We start from the raw sequence: 20,342 nt of genomic DNA on the forward strand, positions 1-20,342 counted from the left end.
AGTCGCTTTTCATTTGCATAAAATTGAAGGATTCTCAACTTCGTAGCACACTCAACACACCCACCTGGTCGGCAATGGTTGCTGTCACTCGCGTAGACGGAAGTCGCCAAAAAGTTCCCTGTTGAAATCAACAGTTGCTTGTAACGTGAATAATGCCTCATGCCTCAACCATTGCTGTTGCTCACTCTCCGTTGAAACAGTTGCTTGGCCACTGTGAGTTGCTCTTAGGTTGAATTAGGCTTGAGGCTTAATGATCAATTGTTTGTATTTTGTATGCCAGGCCAGTAGGTGGTGATGTCACTTTGTAAAGAAACCCTCCCCCGCACACACAGAGGCCTGTAGTCTATTTATAATATTTAGGTTTTCAAGGATTGGCATATTCCACCTTGTTTTTTGATCGCAGCCATTACAACTTAAATGCGCCAAGACTTCCGTTTTAACTTTATATTAGCCATACACAATTTGTCATGTTACTTTATAACTGCTACTTTATCCTTCAAACTGGTATTTACTTTTCATATTACATTTGCATTTAAGTGGCATTAAAACACACTGGTTTCCTGAGAAAGTAATTTGACTTTAGATTGCCATTTGTTTTTCTGTATGTAGTCATTTAGCAGTGTTTCTCACCCATGTTCCTGGAGGATCACCAGCACTGCATGTTTTGGATGTCTCCTTTGTCACTACCATTACAGGTCTTTGGAGAGGGGTCTGGATGCAGACCTGGTGCAGTGCAATCTAAGCTGAATCCAATGCTTTATAATGCGCTCACTTAACCAGTCACAGTGACGTCACTCCATTGAGTGCATTGTGTGATATTGCATCGCTGAGTGATGCAATCCCAGCGTGCATCATGAAGGCTGCATCCAGATACTATTGGGTCTTTCAGTCTCTGCTGATGAGCTGAATCAGGTGTGTTTAGTTGAGGAGACATGATTTAGCAGACACTTTTGTTCAAAGCTACTTGCATTCGAGGAGACATACAGTGATTCAACAAGAGGCACTGCACACAAGTACTGCAGTAATTATACAAAGGAACTGTTTGTGCTCAGAGTGCGGGGGTTAATAGACAAGAGTTTCTACAGGTGGTTTGTCAAGCCCACTCACCTGTTCAGCACTTGATAAATGCAATGTTGTTTTTTTGGAGATATGGACTGATTGTAAAAGTGTCTGGTGCAAATGTGCAAAACTGGTGCAAGTGTCAGAGAGATGCAAGTGTGATTTCTACGGGTGGTTTGTCAAGCCCACTCACCTGTGCGAGGCACACTCAGAACTGCAGAATGTTTTGAGGTAGTCGTGTGGTGTGGTGGAGGGAGAGAAGGTGGTGCTGGTTATGTTCACAGGGGTTCAGGTGATCGCAGAAGTTGTCATTTGAATAGGAAGATCATTCCACCAGTGAGGAACGGTGAATGAAAAGGTTTTGGAAAGTGACTTATAGCTTCTCTGTGATAGAAACAACAAGGCAGAGCTCACTTACCGAGCAGGGCTATTCACACAAAACACGTCTGTGTGTCTAAAACAAAAAGGTGTTCCTGTAAACACGTCCTCCTGTTTGGCATCAAATAACAGTTGTCATGACAAACTCTTACAGTAAATAGATCACAATGCTCGCCCCGCTCAAAACGCACACCACAATATGGACAATAATGTTACTGTAGTTAACTCAGAAATCACAATGTATAACAATAAAAAGACCTGAAACCCGCTTCCAAATTCATATTAAAGGGAACATAGTTTACCTCTTTTTTATGATTTAATATTAATATTATGGTTCTTCTGAGTGTGCCAGTTTAGGTTCAGTTCAAAACACAATTCAGATTTTTTTATTATAATGTGTTAAAAAGTGTCATGTTGGGGGCGTGTCCACAGCTCGCTGATTTAGGGGTGTGTTGCTTCACATGTAAATTAGTTTCGGCTTCCCGCCAACGTAACAAGGGGGCGGGGCCATAAGCTCACCTGCTCTGCGTTTGCAACAGAGTCTGACAGGCAGACGGAGGAGAGAGAGGATCTTACATGTACAACTCGGACACAGACCAAGCAGAGAGTACAAAATCATTTGTGTCTTTGTACAGTTTTACAGCCAACTGTGTGCTAGTTTCAAGTGCCGAGCTTGAACACAGAAACTAATAACCACGCACACTGAATTACCTTTGACTGAGGCACCGGATGCGCTGCTCGAAGCCGCGACACGGCACACCAGACACTCTCTGTGGCGCGGCAGAAACATGAAGTGTCCCGAATCGTCGCGCCACGCATTTTTGAGTTCTAAACATAGGTTTCTGCAGCGGTCCGCGGCGCCCAGCCGTCGACTTGAGTGTACCCTGATAGAAACCGATGTTTAGAATTCTACAACGCATGCTAGTTAAGATCACAGGGAGCTTCTGAAATCGCGAGAAATGCAAACGGCTGAAGTATAAGGTAGACTCAATGAGAAGTACACATGTTTGCAAACCTACCTAAAGATACAACCAATAATTCTGATTAGAGCGATAATGTGGAGAATATTGATCTTGTGTTGAGCCCAATGAGCCTTGCAGCTAAAAATAGAGCTAGGGTGTTCCTTTAGTGATATCGCTTCGACTCACGCTGAAAATGGCGGACGTGAATCAACAAACTGAGGATATGATGACGCGCCTGTCAATCAATATTGGTGGGCGGGGGGGGCCGCTCTCCTACGTCAGGTAGCGGTCGATTTGATAACAGCTCCAATTGGTCCACCGTTTTTTATGTTGTTAAATTGAAAAAAAAGCACTGGGTGTGCTTATATCACCCCAATATGACGGTCTATACACCATACATGCACATATGTCTGTCCAAACAGCTTGAAAAGTAGATTTTTTACCATAGGTGCCCTTTAAGCATTTTTAAGCCTTCACAAAATTACTAATTACTACAACACAACAAAAGCGTTCCATGTTTTGTTATTCAGTTATTTTGTAAATTGCACAAAACCTACTTTGTAAAGACGACAAAACAAGCGCAGAGCTCAGTAAAGAGACATAGACCACCTCTAGTGTGTAATATCCAGGGAGCTCTTTATTGTTCTACTGACAAAACCGATGTCAGAGGTTAAAACCAGATGGCATTCGTTCATCACAAACCTTTTATATAGACTATTTAGACACGGACGCGCCCCGTGAAGAGCGATCCCTTCACCTGCAGGAGGAGCGGGGCTCAGGACAGACTTAAATATAGAAAACAGGAGGTGTGCGGCTGTGGAGGAGGGCGATGGGGTGGAGGTTTACTCTGTGAGGCCGAGCTTCTTCTTGAGGGACTCGGGCATCTCGGGTGGAGGAGGACGTGGCAGGCGGAAATACACCTTTACTGAGTCATAGATGAACCACTGCAGGGCCGTCAGTGTACCGATCATGATGATACGGGCCACCAGACCCTTCCAGACACCTGAGAGACACACAAGTACACAATCAAGAGGGTGAATAAGGCTGGAATAACTGATATGCAGACAACAATTTGAGTTACAAACACTATTGCTAGAGGATACAATTATAATACGTTTAAATACTTTATTAATTTATTTAAATGCAAAATAACTATATATAATAACTATAAAAATAACTATATTAAATGTAAAGCTACATTAAATGAAAATTACACAAATAAAATAGTACTGAAACACAGACAATTTAATGAATCCAAATATGTAAACAAGACAAATAATAATCCATTAAAAATGACTATTAAAATGATTAAATTAACAATTATTGAACTACTCTCCACTGATTGGCCAGGCAACTCATCTCCGCCCTGATTGGCCTGAAGACTCTACTTCTTAATTGGCTAGATGATTCTAATCTGCACTAATAGGCCAGATGACTATACTCCACCCTGATTGGCTAGATGATTCTACTCTGCCCTGCCCAGGAGACTCTACACTCCTCTGATTGGCCAGATAACTGCACTGCTCTCTGCGGCTTTACACTTCTCTGATAGGCCAGATGACTTTTACACTGCTCTGATTGGCCAGATGACTCTACTCTGCCCTGAATGGCCAGATGATTCTACTCTGCCCTGAATAGCCAGGCGACTCTACACTCCTCTGATTGGCCCGACGACTCTACACTGCTCTCACTGTCCTGAGAACTCTACTTTACCCTAATTGGCCAAGCAACTCTACACCGACCGGAATGACCAGGCGACTCTACGCTCTTCTGATTGGCCAGATGACTCTACGCTCTGCTGATTGGCCAGATGACTCTACGCTCTGCTGATTGGCCAGATGACTCTACGCTCTGCTGATTGGCCAGATGACTCTACGCTCTGCTGATTGGCCAGATGACTCTACGCTCTGCTGATTGGCCAGATGACTCTACGCTCTGCTGATTGGCCAGATGACTCTACGCTCTGCTGATTGGCCAATCAGAGCAGTGTAGAGTCATCTGGCCAATCAGAATAGCACAGAGTCCTCTAGCAAATTAGAGGTGTAGAGTCATCTACATTGGCCAGATGACTTTACTCTGCTCTGATTGGCCAGATGACTTTACTCTGCTCTGATTGGCCAGATGACTCTTCACCGCTCTGATTGTCCTCAGAACTTCGCCCTAATTGGCCTTGCAACTCTACACCGCCAGGAATGACAAGGCGACTCTACGCTTTTCTGATTGGCCAGATGACTCTACACCTCTAATTTGCTAGAGGACTCTGTGCTATTCTGATTGGCCAGATGACTCTACACTGCTCTGATTGGCCAGATGACATACACTGCTCTGATTTGCCAGATGACTCTATTGGCCCGATGATTCTACGCTGCTCTGATTGGCCAGGTGACTCTACTGTGCCCCTGATTGGCCAGACGACTCTACTCTGCCCTGATTAGCCTGACGAAGCTACTTTAACCTGATTGGCCAGATGATTCTACTCCATTCTGATTGGCCAGATAAAAACCCTCTGCTCTGACTGAACCAATAGTCCAGTCTGTTTGCTTGAAACCAAATTATTTATAACTATTACCTATTTCTCAGCCATAATCATAACTGAATTTCAGTTAATCAAATCAAGCACAAATCATGCTTTAAAAACAGTAGATTTTCTTTTTCTTATTAAATCAGTGATACTCTTTCCAATCACAAACATCACCATTACAAGACAATTTAAACAGTGTGTCCGCTCCCCAGCAGCTCTGCCCTGCTGTACTCCTGTGAAGGCTCAAGGCAGAGAGGATTCTGGGTAAGCAGGTAGACTGATCTCACACGCCAATGACTCAAGCGCCTCTGACGGTACAGCAGTAAAGCTGGCGGGAGCTGCGGTCAACCCTGATGCTCTCAAACTGAGAGCAGCAGAAGAAGAGCACTGACGCTCCCCAGAGACGGATCTAAGGAACGTGTGGAGCTGGATGCAAAACTGTGGAGAAAAATAAATCAATAAATGAACTCACCCATGGGTCCGAGCCTCTTGAGCACCTGTCCGGCTGTGCTTCCCTTCTCTTTGTTCAACACAGACACCACGGAGTCAGCAGGGTGAGACACGATGGCGCAGAACACACCGGCTACAGGACACAAGCAGAAAATATGTTTGATATAGTTTGAGATTTATACTAATATATAAATATATATATATATATATATATATATATATATATATATATATATATATATATATATATATATATATATATATATATACACACACACATATATACATACATATATACATACATATATATATATATATATACACACACACACACACACACACACACACACACACACATACATACATACATACAGACACAAACACAAATGTTATGTAATTCAGAAATCAGCCTTTTTTTTTCTAAGTGCGTATTAGGGAATACATTTCTCAGTAAATAATAATAATAATAATAGCAACATTTTTTAAAAATAAATCAACATCTTTGGTAATTAAAAAAATACAATACAGATTAAGGTAAACTCAATCAAACTGAAAACTTGGTGGTACAAATTATGATTATTAAAAAACATTAAATGTTTGATATTAAAAATCTGAAAATAAACTTACTAGTTATAAATTACTTCTAAACTTGCAATAAGATAAAAAATAAAAAGTTTAAATAAACAATTAAATTTAAATCTAGAATAAAAAGTATTATAATTAACGTAATTTATAAATAAAATTAACAATAATATAATAAATTAATAAAATATAAATTAATATTAAAATATTTAACATTCCATAAAAGCACAGTTAAAAGATAATTAAAAAATATAAATAATAATAACAACAGTAATACTATATTACAAAATTATGCATAATATTTGATGTAAATTAATAAAAGTCTATTAAAAAAATAAATAAATAAAAGTTGATTAAAATTTTGTATAACTAATAAAATGACTAATATTTACATTTGCTAAAACAGAAATGACTATGCTCATTATTAATTATACTCAGCCTCACCGATGTAACCAGCGACGAAAGTGACGACCAGTTGCTCAGATTTGGAGCACTCGTTGCGGGGTTTGGGTACCACATACTTATAGAGCAGCTCAACGGTGCGCTCGAAACAGGCGAACTTCATCATGGTGTAGGGGATCTGTCTCATCCACAGAGGGACAACACCTTTGTAGAACCTGCCGGAAAATCCACAACACAAATTAACCATCACAAGGGCACTTAAAAGTCAACAGTAGCCATGTTTCTCCACTGTCAGGCCTAAAGTGAGCATTTTGAAACATTAAAAACAAGTTCAGCTCAAAACAAAATGAACTCGTAGCAAACTACTGGTAAGAGGGGCATAGCTAACACTAGGGTTGCACAATATATCGTTTCAGCATAGGTATCGCAATGTGTGCATCCGCAATAGTCCCATCGCAGAATCTGCAATGTTTTGCAATGAATTGTAGAGTCATTGCAAAGTTTTTTCCATCTACTGACTCTACTCCACCCTGATTGGCCTGATGACTCTACCTTGCCCTGATTGGCCAGACAACTCTATTCTGCCCCGATTGGTCTGACGACTCTACCCCGCCCTGATGACTCAACTCTGCCCTGATTGGCCTTAAGATTCCACTTTGAACTGACTGGCCTGACCACTCTATTCCGCCCTGATTGGCTTGACGACTCGACTCCGCCCTGATTGGCCGGACGACTCGACTCCGCCCTGATTGGCCGGACGACTCGACTCCGCCCTGATTGGCCGGACGACTCGACTCCGCCCTGATTGGCCGGACGACTCGACTCCGCCCTGATTGGCCGGACGACTCGACTCCGCCCTGATTGGCCGGACGACTCGACTCCGCCCTGATTGGCCGGACGACTCGACTCCGCCCTGATTGGCCGGACGACTCGACTCCACCCTGATTGGCCGGACGACTCGACTCCGCCCTGATTGGCCGGACGACTCGACTCCGCCTTGATTGGCCGGACGACTCGACTATGACCTGATTGGCCTGACGACTCGACTCCGCCCTGATTGGCCGGACGACTCGACTCCGCCCTGATTGGCCGGACGACTCGACTATGACCTGATTGGCCTGACGACTCTACTTTCGTACAAGAAATTACGACATTTGGAGATGTAACAAAGATGAACTGTATTTATTTATTTTTTTACGATGAAGATTAACTATATATTTTAGGATTATTTTACATTTTCACTGAAAAAAAATATTTTTTTTATTTTTTTTGTCTGATTTCTAGTCCAAATATCTAAATTTCGAACTGAAAACCATATTATTTTACTTACACCATTGTCAGATTATTTAGCTTTTTTTTAAAAGGATAAATTACTTAATTTTGACAACTTTCTTGACTGAACACTTTAGCATTGTGATCATTTCATTTCTGTACCCGAATACCGTTAGACTCTCCCAAAAAATGTTAACCAGAGCTATTCAAACCATCTGGTGCAATAGTATTCACATCGCAAAAAAATTTAATAATCGCAATAAAGTTTTTCCCAATATTGTGCAGCCCTAGCCAACACCATGTCCTAACAACATGCAATAAAAGGTGTCTTTACCATATTAGAAGTTTTTTTGGTAACCATCTATGACAGCGACGTTCATACTTCCACGACATTGCAGCAGAACAACAGCATACACTACTATGACAATTATATCCTCAGGTACTGATTATGGGCTTTATTCAGTGTTAAAAGCTCCCAATGCGAGTTCAATTACCATTTTACCCGACATTTATTTCCATACTACTAAAAGCAGCAGCAGATAGTTCACCGCAGATCTCGAAAATTAAATAAGCAAATGGTTTAAAAATGAAAGGCAGAACTGTGGCTGATAATCAATGTTAGAGGTTTAATGGCTATTCATTGGATTAAAATCCTTTACCTTTTAGTTGGGAGTGCAGTGGTTAGTATTTAAATGTTTGTTGTGACATGGCGCTTGTTGCTAGAATCTTAGTGCATCACACCTAATATTATTAGGACACGGTGTAAGATTATAATGGCTGGAAAAAAAAAAGTAGCTACTCCAAATACAGAAGATTACCAAAACAAACTTCAGTGGATTAATTTGCACGGATTACATTGTTGACCTAATGCATAACGATGTGCGCTAGCAAAATAAACACTTTAAATTTTGATTTCACTTTAGGGTTTTAGAGTGTGTATAGGTCTGACAGTGGAAAAGCAGTTATACATTGTGGTCCTATTTAAACAGTGTGTCCGCTCCCCAGTAGCTCTGCCCTGCTGTACTCCTGTGAAGGATCAGGGCAGAGAGAATTCTGGGTAAGCAGGTGGACTGATCTCACACGCCAATGACTCAAGCGCCTCTGACTGTACAGCAGTAAAGCTGGCGGGAGCTGCGGTCGACCCTGACGCTCTCACACAGAGAGCAGCAGAAGATGAGCACTGACGCTCCCCAGAGGCGGATCTAAGGAACGTGTGGAGCTAGTGAATATACAGTGTGCGGTGCGGGACACTTACGCCCAGAGACCCTCCTCGCCGTACATCTTGGGCGCACATTCCCTCAGGGTGTTGGCATACCCGGGCTGAGTCTGAATACGCACTTTACATGCCTCCATAGGGGCCAGAGCGATATCAGCGAAGAACTCAGCGCTAGCAGAGGCCGCCAGATACAGAGAGGTTCTCCACATGTACGCGTTTTCCTGGAGGAACACAGAAAGTGCACATAATATAAATAAATCCATACACATACACAAAATGCAATTAAATAAAAGCTATTACCCATTTATTAAAAGCTTTTAAAGTTTTTAAAGCTACACTTAATTATTTTTTACACGTTATATTCATTCAGATTAATAAAGGGACTAAGCTGAAAAAAAAAATGGGGTCGCCACAGTAGAATGAACCGCCAACTTGTCAGGCATATGTTTAAAACACAGGAGATGCCCTTCCAGCTGCAACCCATCACTAGGAAACAGCCATACATACTCACCCACACACATACACTACGGACAACTTAGCTTACTCAATTCACTTATACCACATGTCTTTGGGGAAAACCTGAGCACCCGAAGGAAACCCACGCGAACTCGGAGAACATGCAAACTCCACACAGAAATGCCAACTGACCCAGCCGAGTCTCGAACCAGCCACATTCTTGCTGTGAGGTGATCGTGCTACCCACTACACCACTGTGATGCCTACACATTATATTATTAGTAAAAAGTAATATTTAATAAAGAGAAAAGGCAAAATGCATATCCCTAAATCAACAAGGAATTAGTAAAACTATGAAATCTATATTATTCGATGTATGAAGAATATAAAGGAAAATAAATCTGTGAATTTAAGTAAAATTGTTTAAAAAAAAAACATTACAACTTAGTTGTCAATTTCATAATTAAATTGTATATGTTAAATATTATTGTATATTTTATATTTATATTTATCAATTTTAAAATATACGAACAAGAAACTAATATAATTACAGAACTACGGTGATGAAATATTAAATCAATATTATTCATATTTTATTGATACTAAATCAATAAAAGAAATGATTACAATAAGTTCAATGCATGATATATTATACTAAATACATTTTTATAATTTTATATTGTTAATTTACACAATGTGATCAATAAAAAGTGTTTTATTACTAAAAAACATTAATAAAAGGAAAGACGCAATAAATTCTGATGGTGAAAAAAAAGACACTTGAGTACAGTAAGCAGTAAAAAAAAAAAAGGGAATTATATTTTATATATATATATATATATATATATATATATATATATATATATATATATATATATATATATATATATATATATATATATATATATATATATATATTAAACCCTTATTTATATTATGGGTGAACTATCCTTTCAAAATTAAAATATTGAAAAAAAAAAAAACATTTGTGTTGCCCATTTAACTTTAAATTCAGTTTTAAAAAATTATATCAAATTGTTTTCACTAAGCACAAGTGAAGAAAATAAATGTCCCTGCATGCACCTCCAGCTTCTTACCTCTCCCAGCATGTCTCCGTACAGGATCTTGAAGACCTCATAGAAGCCGAACTTGCAGAGTCCCTGCATTGAGTAACCGATGAAGGTGGGAGCCCATCCCTTGGCCAGACCGCGAACACCATCCTCTTTAATGGTCACGGAGAAGCCGGTGAAGATGCTCTTATATTTGCCAGGATCCACCTGAGTGCAGCATTTCATTATTATAGCGACAGTCACAAACAAACAGAGAAACTTCAGCAGAAATCCAGAGGTTATGAAGGAACACAGTTAATGGATTCACTTCACCATGACATTTACATGCTGCATTTCCAAAACGAGATTAATAAATTAATCAGATATTTGGAAAACATCAGTGGCAGAGCGTCATCAGTTAAAAAAAAAAAATTATTTAACAAACTCTGATATCTGTATAATAATCCTTTATAATTATAAAATGCGTCCTACTGTATTTTCTTCCATGAAACACAAAAGATCTTGATATTTTAAATATGGTGTTTGTATAAGAACATTGGCTTGTTCATTGGCTGATTTAATTTTAGATTAACCAAATTAATTAAATTAATATATATATATATATATATATATATATATATATATATATATATATATATATATATATATATATATATATAAATAAATAAATATATATATATATATATATATATATATATATATATATATATATATATATATATAATATAAAAATAAATAAATAAATATAAATAAATAAATAAAAAAAAAAATATATATATATATATATATATATATATATATATATATATATATATATAAATATAAATATATATATATATATATATAAATAAATAAATATATATATATAAATAAATAAATAAATATAAATTAATAAATATAAATAAATATATATATATATATATATAAATAAATATAAATTAATAAACATAAATAAATATATATATGTATAAATAAATATATATATATAAAAATAAATAAATATAAATAAAAAAAAAAATATATATATATATATATATATATATATATATATAAATAAATATAAATCAAAATAAATAAAAAAATAAATATATATATATATATATATATATATATATATATATATATATATATATATATATATATATATATATATATAAATAAATACATATATGAAAATAAATAAATAATACATACACTATCATATTTGAAGTTCACAAAGGTCACCATTATAGTCAACTAAAACCAATAAATTATTTTATGTAGGCAGTAATATAAAAAAAATTATATCTAAATATTAAACAAAACTTGTTGGCAAAGTAATATTTCTTCATATTAATTCAATGTATAATGGTAAAGTTCCGTACTTGTATAATTTTACAACAATAATATATGTAGCTTGATGAAAATGTTAACATTAAGTTAATATTAAGTATAAATTCAGTATGTTTGTGTGTGCATATACACACACTTGTATTGAATTTATTATCAGCTAATTACATTAAATATTGCACAGAATATATATATATAGATATTTAACTAGTATAATAAAAATTACAGTAGTAGACAAGTAAAATCAATATAAAATTTCAAACATTAAAACATGCATCGTTTATTTGATTATCTTTATATACTCTGTTAAATTGTATTATTTACCAATTGATCAGTCAACACGTCATTTAAATAAAACAATATTTAAATAATTGAAATTGAGCCAAGATCAATACTAGCATTTAAAAAAACTAATATAAACTTTAATAGTTACTTTAATAATACCAAAGCTACTGTTCTTTTGAAACATTGATTAAAGCATTATATAATTATCATGTAGTTTTATACAGACATGTAGATGTTTTGTTGATTATGATGTGCATGATAACGGTTCAAAAATCAAATAAATAAATATATATACACAAAAATATACAAATTAAATCTTGATTTTAGACTCTCTTCAGCATTTCAGAGAAGAAAATACACCATATACTTTATTATTTCCGCATTTCCCTCCTCAACATCAAACTTCTCGCGCTTCATTTAAAACAAGTCAGATCTGCTGGTTAGGCGGTCAGTAAAATCACTTCAATCATGCCTTAGTGACCCTTCGCCACGGATGTGTCCTCATACAGTGATGAAGGGGCGGATGTGAGTACAGACCTGCAGGCGGCACTTCACCAAATCGAGCGGCACGACGGCCGTGTGTGTAATGCCACAACTCAGGATGCCCCCGAACCCGCACAGAGCGTAGTATTTCCCTGAGCCGAATGCACAGCTGTCGCCCGAGTCTGTGACGTGAGGGAACAACATACACACATGCTCATGCATCACAACACAACACTTAATAGGGATGGGCGATGGTGTATTGCTTGGAAATTGTTCTGTAAATTTGCAGTTTTCCATATTTTGTGACGTTTTCATGTTTTATTTTAATTTATTCTCCATTTATTAATGCTTTTGTATTGCATTATGGGAGCTTGATCTTTCTTCTGACAACTTTAACCATGAAAAGTAAAAAAAAAAGTGACTTGTGAACATTTGTAATAGTTTAAAGTGCTATACTGTCTGGGTAGGTGTTGTATATTACGCTACAAAAACAGTGTAAATCACTAAATACAGAAACTGTTCATCAACAGATTTTTTTAACAGTAGTTTTGCCCCAATAAATAAACCTATAGTCAGGAATTTGCCTCCGTCTGAAACTAGTTTGGTCAGAGCTGTAAAAGCATAAATGTCTGTGAAATTAAATGTGCGGTAGATATTTTGCATTAATATAAGGTTGATTTTATACAAGGATCTATTAATAAGTAATAACACTACATATTCATTTAATAAAATAAGTGGTGGGTTTGAAATTAGCATTATAGAAATGTACATTATATACTTATGATACACTTAAAATACTTAATTCTTATAAAAATACTCAGGATAAATAAATCATATTATAATGTTTAAAAAAAACAACATTACAAATAAAATAATTTTTAAAACAAACTATAATAACCTCAAAGTATTAATAATGAAGAATAGTTGTAAAAACAAAACCTCAATAATGACAATATATATAATTAATAAAAACAATATTATAAACAATATGAAAATATGATAAACAATATAACAATTAATTTATTTTAAAAACAAGAACAACTTAAAAATAAGATACATTCTTAACAATAAAAACAATATAACGTTATAATTTTTAAAAATTATATATATATATATATATATATATATATATATATATATATATATATATATAATTAATAAAAACAATTATAAACAATATGAAGAGATAAATATATAAAAATAAATTCATTTTTAAAAACATTTAAAACAATAATATTATATTAACCTTATAGTAATAAAAAACATATAAGAAAAACATATATATATAAACAACTTGAAATGAATAAAAACAACAACATCATCTTAAAACAATATAATAAGCTAATATTAATATTAATAATAATAATAATAATAATAATAATAGTAATATGTACATTCATTTGATTAGGTTAAATAATCATGTCACAATAAAAAAAATAAAACCTCTTATTAAAAACTATAATAACCTCATAATAATGATAGTAATAAAAACAATATTATAAATAATATGAAAATATGATAAACAATATAACGATTAATTTATTTTAAACAAGAATAACCTAACAAAAATAAGATACATTTTAAACAATAAAAACAATATAACGTTATAATGATTTTAAAAAATTATATATATATATATTTAATTAATGAAAACAATTATAAACAATATGAAGAGATAAATATATAAAAATAAATTCATCTTTTAAAAACATTAAAAACAATAATACTATTATATTAACCTTATAGTAATAAAAACAAATATAAACAACTTTAAATTAATAAAAACAACAACAAAATCATCTTAAAACAATATAATAAGCTAATATTATTATTATTAATAATAATAATAATGGTAATAATATGTAAATTCATTAGGTTAAATAATCATGTCACAATAAAAAATAAAACCTTATTAAAAACTATAATAACCTCATAATAATGATAGTTAATAAAAACAATATTATAAATAAAAACAATAAACATGAAAATAATAAAAACAATATAATAAACCAATATTATTAATGAGGATAACAAAAAAACAATATAATAAAGCTAATAATACTACAATTAAAATGTAACAAAATTAAAATACAAATAACAACAATGTACAACCTAATAAACAATAATGATATTGTTTAATTATAATAATCTAATCATAATATCAATATTAATAATATTGAATTTAATAAATCCCAGAAAACAATTTAATTCCACATCGCCCATCCCTAACACTTCACATGCGGATGAGGGGTTGCACTGGGGTCGGATCACACTCGGGTGACTCCAAATAACACACACATTTACACGCACATAAATATCTACACACACGGACCTGCAACCGGCACTTGACCAGGTCGAGCGGCACCACAGCCGTGTGTGTGGTGCCGCAGCTCAGGATTCCTCCGAAGCCGCAGAGGACGAAGTATTTCTGTGAGCCGAACTCACAGCTGTCTCCCTCTGAGGACAAACAGTAGGTCACGTTCATCCACTGAGCCATTCGTTTGGGGTTTACAGCGTGACCTTTGACCTGCTATCAGCACCTGATTATATCGGAGCTATTTCAGGGATTTTGAGGACACAGACTCTCAGATTTGAACACCACATTCTCAACTACAGAGCCAGATACTTTATTTTTGATAACAAATATTAATTAGTAACATATTACATATTAACTTGTAAAATAAAGCAAGTTATATTATAATTAATTTATTTCCTGCAAGATTCAAAATGTAAGAAATTTTACTTAAGTCTTTATTTAAATATTTCTTCAATGTTGATGGTCAGATTTCTCCAGCCACATCTAATATCAAACGTCTACTACATTTTTACTCTTAACTTTCCTTTAGAAATGATATTTTATTCATTTTTTAATAATATTCATTTTGATAGTAATTATTTTTAAAATATTTAAACAATTTACATTATAATTTACTTATTTCCTGCAAGATACAAACCACAAAAAGGTAGTAATCAAATTTCTCCAACCACATATAATATTAAACATGCTACATTTTATTCTAAACTTTGGATATTATGATATATTAATTTTTAATTATTATTAAATATTAATTATTTTGTATATATTTAAATGGGTTATATTATAATTAATGTATTTACTGCAAGATTTTACCACAAAAAGGTTGTAATCTAAAAAAAGTAACCTTAGTCTATTTAAATATTATTTATTAGATACACTACATTTTTACTCTAAACTTTCCTTTATAAATTATATTTTATTTATTTTTAATTACATCAATAATTATATATTAATATTAATTACTTATTTTGTAAATATTTAAACAAGTTATATTATTATTAATGTATTTCCTGCAAGACTCAATCACAAAAAAGTAGTAATTTGACTATGAAACCTGACTAATTCTTTAAATATTATTTGTTTAATGTTGATCGTTACATTTCTCCAGCCACATCAAATATCAAACATATACTACATTTTTACTCTAAACTTTTCTTTAGAAATTATATTTCATTTATTTTAATTAAATTGAATATTAAATTGAATTAATAAATTATTTTGTATATTTAAATTATATTATAACTAATGTATTTCAAGCAAGACTAAAAGTCTAAACATTCCTTTACAAGTTATATTAAATTCATTTTAATTATATTCTTCATCTCATTTTTGTTATGTTCATATTAAAAAATTGCTATACATTCGACGAGTTTGAGAAATTCTGACAATACTCTGAAACCAATTTAATCATTAACTATAATTGATTAAATATTTATTAGTGATTCAAATGCAGTTAAAAACAATAAATGGCTGTCAGAAAATATTTTTCACAGTTACATTTTATAATCAGTTGATTAAACTCTTAACAGATAATGAAATGTTTATAATAGTGCAAGTAATTTAGCAAAACTTAACGGCAAAACAACACTAAATTGACAAAAATCTTGTTTACCAAGATTACGTTTTACAAATTAGTTTGTGCATTTAAACACATTACAATCAAAGGGTTTTATAATGTCGATATTTTAAATCTAATATATTCAATAACTTCATGAGTTTTTACATATTTGCCATTTTTATTCTAGCAAACCCAAACGCAAGTAATCTCATCTTCTGCTCATGGCCGAGTTTCCTATACATTAGCAATCAGACAAAGACAATTTACTTTATTAATATTGTTTTTGAAAATTTCCTTTAAAAATTATATTTAACAAATATAACAGTCTGAAATTTATTTTAATAATTATTATTTATTAGTCATTTAAACGCAATCAATGATAAATGGGTCATCAGAAAATGTTTTTAATTGATGTTTTATAATGCTTTGTTTAAAGATTTAATATATTCTGAAATATTTATAATTGCGTAAATAATGTGGAAACATTTAGTTTACCAAAATTAAATTTTACATATTAGCTTTTGGATTTGAACATCTTATTATAAAAATCAATGTATTTTATTATTTCGATATGTTTAATTTAACATATTCAATTACTTCATGCATTAATTCAGCTTAATTATGAAAATATTTTTCACATATTGACACAAGCAAACCCAAAGATAAGTCATCTTATGTTTTGCTTATGGTCGAGTTTCCTATCCATTAGTAATCTGGCAAAGACAATTTACTTCAGTCTATATTTAAATATTATTTATTTATTGTTAATCGTTAGACTTTCTCCAGCCACATCTAATATTGAACAAACAACTTTTTCAGAAAGTTTCCTTTAGAAATAATATTTTATTAACATAAATATTTATAAAATTCTAATTAAATAAAGTAATTTTTGTTATTTATATATACAAAATATCAAAAACTGTTTATTAGCAATAATATTAAAAATATGGCAATCAATAATAATTAATGGTTGTCAGAAAATTTAACATTTTTGTTTTATAATGCTTTAAACATTTAATAGATTCTAAAATAGATATAATTGTGGAAATAATGTGGAAACATTTAGATGATCAAAATTACATATTAATGAGCTTGGGAATTTGAACACCTTATTATAAAATCAACGCATTTTATTATTTCAACATATTAAATCTTACATATTCAATTACTTAAAGCATTAATTTAGCTTAATTTTGAAATTATTTTTCACATATTGAGCACTTTTATTCTATCAAACCCAAACCTACCAGTCATCTTTTATCTTTTGCTCATGGACGAGCTTTCTATCAATTCTTGTAGCAACATAAAACAATTAAGGCGTTTTAACTGACTAAACCTACATAAAACAGCTAAATAAAACCATCAAGGAGCGGCTCTGATAACACTTTTAAAGCTGTATTAAAATTTACGATTAGACGTTGAGCAAAGATACACGATCCCAGACACATCAACGCGTCTCAGAATGACAGCCAATCAGAACGCTCCTTGCTGAAATCTGGAAGCGCTCCTGCTTCCAGCAAGCCAATCAAAACGCTGTTCATTGGCGCGCACACAGCAGTACGCAGGTCATGTGAAGGAATAGGACGCTTTAAATAAATAACATCATTTCCCCTAATCTACTCAATAACATCAGTCGATATAACAACACAAACTTTAAACATTAAGAAAAAGGAAATACAGAAATGTTTATAACGCGCATAGCAAATTTGTCCTTCATTGCCCTCCATGGAGGCCGAACACTCCACACACTAAACCGCTACTCATCTATAAATACTAGCTAGAAGCATTTCTAAAATAAAGTCCTAATATTTGCAACTAACGTAGCTAACTAACTAACATTCCAACCTGGTTATTCAAGGATTTAATATCCATCCTGAGGCACGGAAAATCCATTTCAAGCATGAACACAATAATAAACGGTTAGTTCAGAGGACTTAATGAACATAATTAAATGTAATTCAATGTTATGAATCAGCTAGCTATTTTAGAGCACTTATGTAGTGTTTTTCGCTCTTACCGGCGACTGCTGCTGCCGCGAGGCGCCGCTTCTGTACGGGGGTCTGTGTTTCGGGCTCCTCCACTTTCTGAAGGGTGAAAAGCGGGGCGCTGAACGGGTTCGCCCGGGCCAACTGGGTCAAAGCGTTCGGATACATGTCTGTTGGTCGACCTGAGGGAATAAACAAACATTAATTAGTCGCTAAACACATTTATAAGCTGCATAACTCCCCATTTGTCCTCTGTGTCTTTTATCGTACGGAGGTCAGCGGCCTGGCGCTCTTAGGAGACACTTTCAGGTGAAATATTTACTTATAATGCCTTTGTATGATTAAACAGTGATGTTTTGGTTTATTCTACGTGTTAATACTGAGATGTAGGCGGTGTGGAGTGGAAGAAACTCTTACTTTAGTGAAGTTGTCGCAAAATGGCGCCTCCGTCCTCTCCTCTACCGGCTGCGCATAGAGACCGAGCGGTGTGCACGCGCGCCGCAAGGCTGAACAGGATAAAGGAAGCGGGTACGTCACGACATGCCCCGCCCACTGTAGTAGGAATCCTACTATGGTGACGTCTTGGCGGTTCATGAATATTAATATTGAGGATTTATACATTTTATTGAGGATATATATATATATATATATATATATATATATATATATATATATATATATATATATATATATATATATATATAGTTCATTCGAATTGTTATTATTAATTTCTTTATTATGAAGGTACTAATTACATTTTTTGGACATTTTCCTTTAAGAACTCGTTTCCTCAACTTCATCAATTCCTCTTACATTTTATTATTATTATTATTACATATAGCAATGAAAAAAGAGGCCACTTTCAAAATTATTTACTGGATTTATTAGATATTGGTTTCAGAAAAATGTTAATATTTGTTTTAATCTGTAGAGGACGAGAACATTTGTATTCAAATGTATATTTAATATATATATATATATATATATATATATATATATATATATATATATATATATATATATATATATATATAGTCAGAATCATAGATTGTATAAAATATGCCTGAATGCTCATAATTACAATTTTTATTTTAAATGATTTTTAGTCAGAGAACGTAACATAATGAAATAAATTACTAGAAAAAATAAATATAATTCGTTTTTAATTTAATCCTTAACTTATATTTACATTTCTTTATATTTCATTTATCAATTTCTTAATCCGGTTATCCTTTTATTTGATATTCGTTTAGATTACCACATGTATTTACTATAGATATATTATTTATATATTTTTACACAATAGTAACCTCGCTCATAACACGATTAAATACTAAAAATAAAGTCTTTCAGATATTAAATCGTTCATTTTTTACCGAGTTGCTTTGAAAGCTGCGTCAACCAGCGTGACGTCAACTGGACGTCATATTACGTAATTAATATTCATGAACCAAGCCTTCGCCATAGTAGAATAGTCGGAACGCATTACGTATAAGATTTCACTGAACTCAAAGTCACCGTCTCTTTCTTTACAGTGTGTCTGAGAAATATTCACGAGTATAAACATTGTACAGCATCTAATAATTGGGAATATACTTAAATATATGTGTATATCTGAAATGCACTGATGTTTCTAAATGCAAAGGTGTCTGAAGGTCAGATCTCAGTGTAAAAATGACAGGAAATATTCCTCGTTAAATAAAATACCTGGAATGTGTGCATGTGTGTGTGTGTGTTTGTGTGTGACTAAACTGACCTTGCTGTGAATAAACTGCAAGTAAGGGTCACCTTTGTGATCTCAATGGTTTTCTTTTATTTCACACCAGAATTGTACTGAATCAAGGATAAATAATTCATTCCATGACCAATTTAATCCACAATTAGCTGCCTAAATACAAAGTGCAAATCGGACTTTTCATACCATTCACTGCATTTGACACAGCAGGAGGAACAAACAAACCTAAGATGTTAGTTAATGGTTAGTGGATTTGGTGTATGTACATGTTAAAAGTAACCC

General features: G+C 33.3%; 1 protein-coding gene and 2 non-coding genes across 4 annotated transcripts; all 3 read right to left on the minus strand.

The window, feature by feature from the left end:
* Positions 1-3,011: 3,011 nt before the first annotated feature.
* On the minus strand, positions 3,012-18,852 carry slc25a3b (solute carrier family 25 member 3b). Of its 2 annotated transcripts, none has more exons than XM_056451689.1 (8): positions 18,743-18,852; positions 18,358-18,507; positions 12,520-12,647; positions 10,396-10,575; positions 8,882-9,063; positions 6,397-6,569; positions 5,393-5,503; positions 3,012-3,402 (listed from the first exon to the last, which is right to left on the minus strand). In XM_056451689.1, the coding sequence occupies exons 2-8, from the start codon at positions 18,491-18,493 to the stop codon at positions 3,242-3,244; spliced, it is 1,071 nt and encodes a 356-aa protein (XP_056307664.1). In that variant the 5' UTR covers positions 18,494-18,507; positions 18,743-18,852; the 3' UTR covers positions 3,012-3,241. The 2 variants fall into 2 exon arrangements, with proteins under 2 accessions (XP_056307664.1, XP_056307665.1); XM_056451690.1 differs by lacking the exon at positions 12,520-12,647 and adding an exon at positions 14,798-14,922.
* On the minus strand, positions 5,117-5,343 carry LOC130219941 (small nucleolar RNA SNORA53). The gene has a single exon (XR_008836103.1). It is a non-coding gene; the product is annotated as a small nucleolar RNA SNORA53 (small nucleolar RNA).
* LOC130219940 (small nucleolar RNA SNORA53) lies at positions 8,616-8,842 on the minus strand. The gene has a single exon (XR_008836102.1). It is a non-coding gene; the product is annotated as a small nucleolar RNA SNORA53 (small nucleolar RNA).
* Positions 18,853-20,342: the final 1,490 nt, after the last annotated feature.

Source organism: Danio aesculapii, chromosome 25 (genome assembly GCF_903798145.1).
Source record: "Danio aesculapii chromosome 25, fDanAes4.1, whole genome shotgun sequence".
NCBI classification, from domain to species: Eukaryota; Metazoa; Chordata; class Actinopteri; order Cypriniformes; family Danionidae; genus Danio; species Danio aesculapii.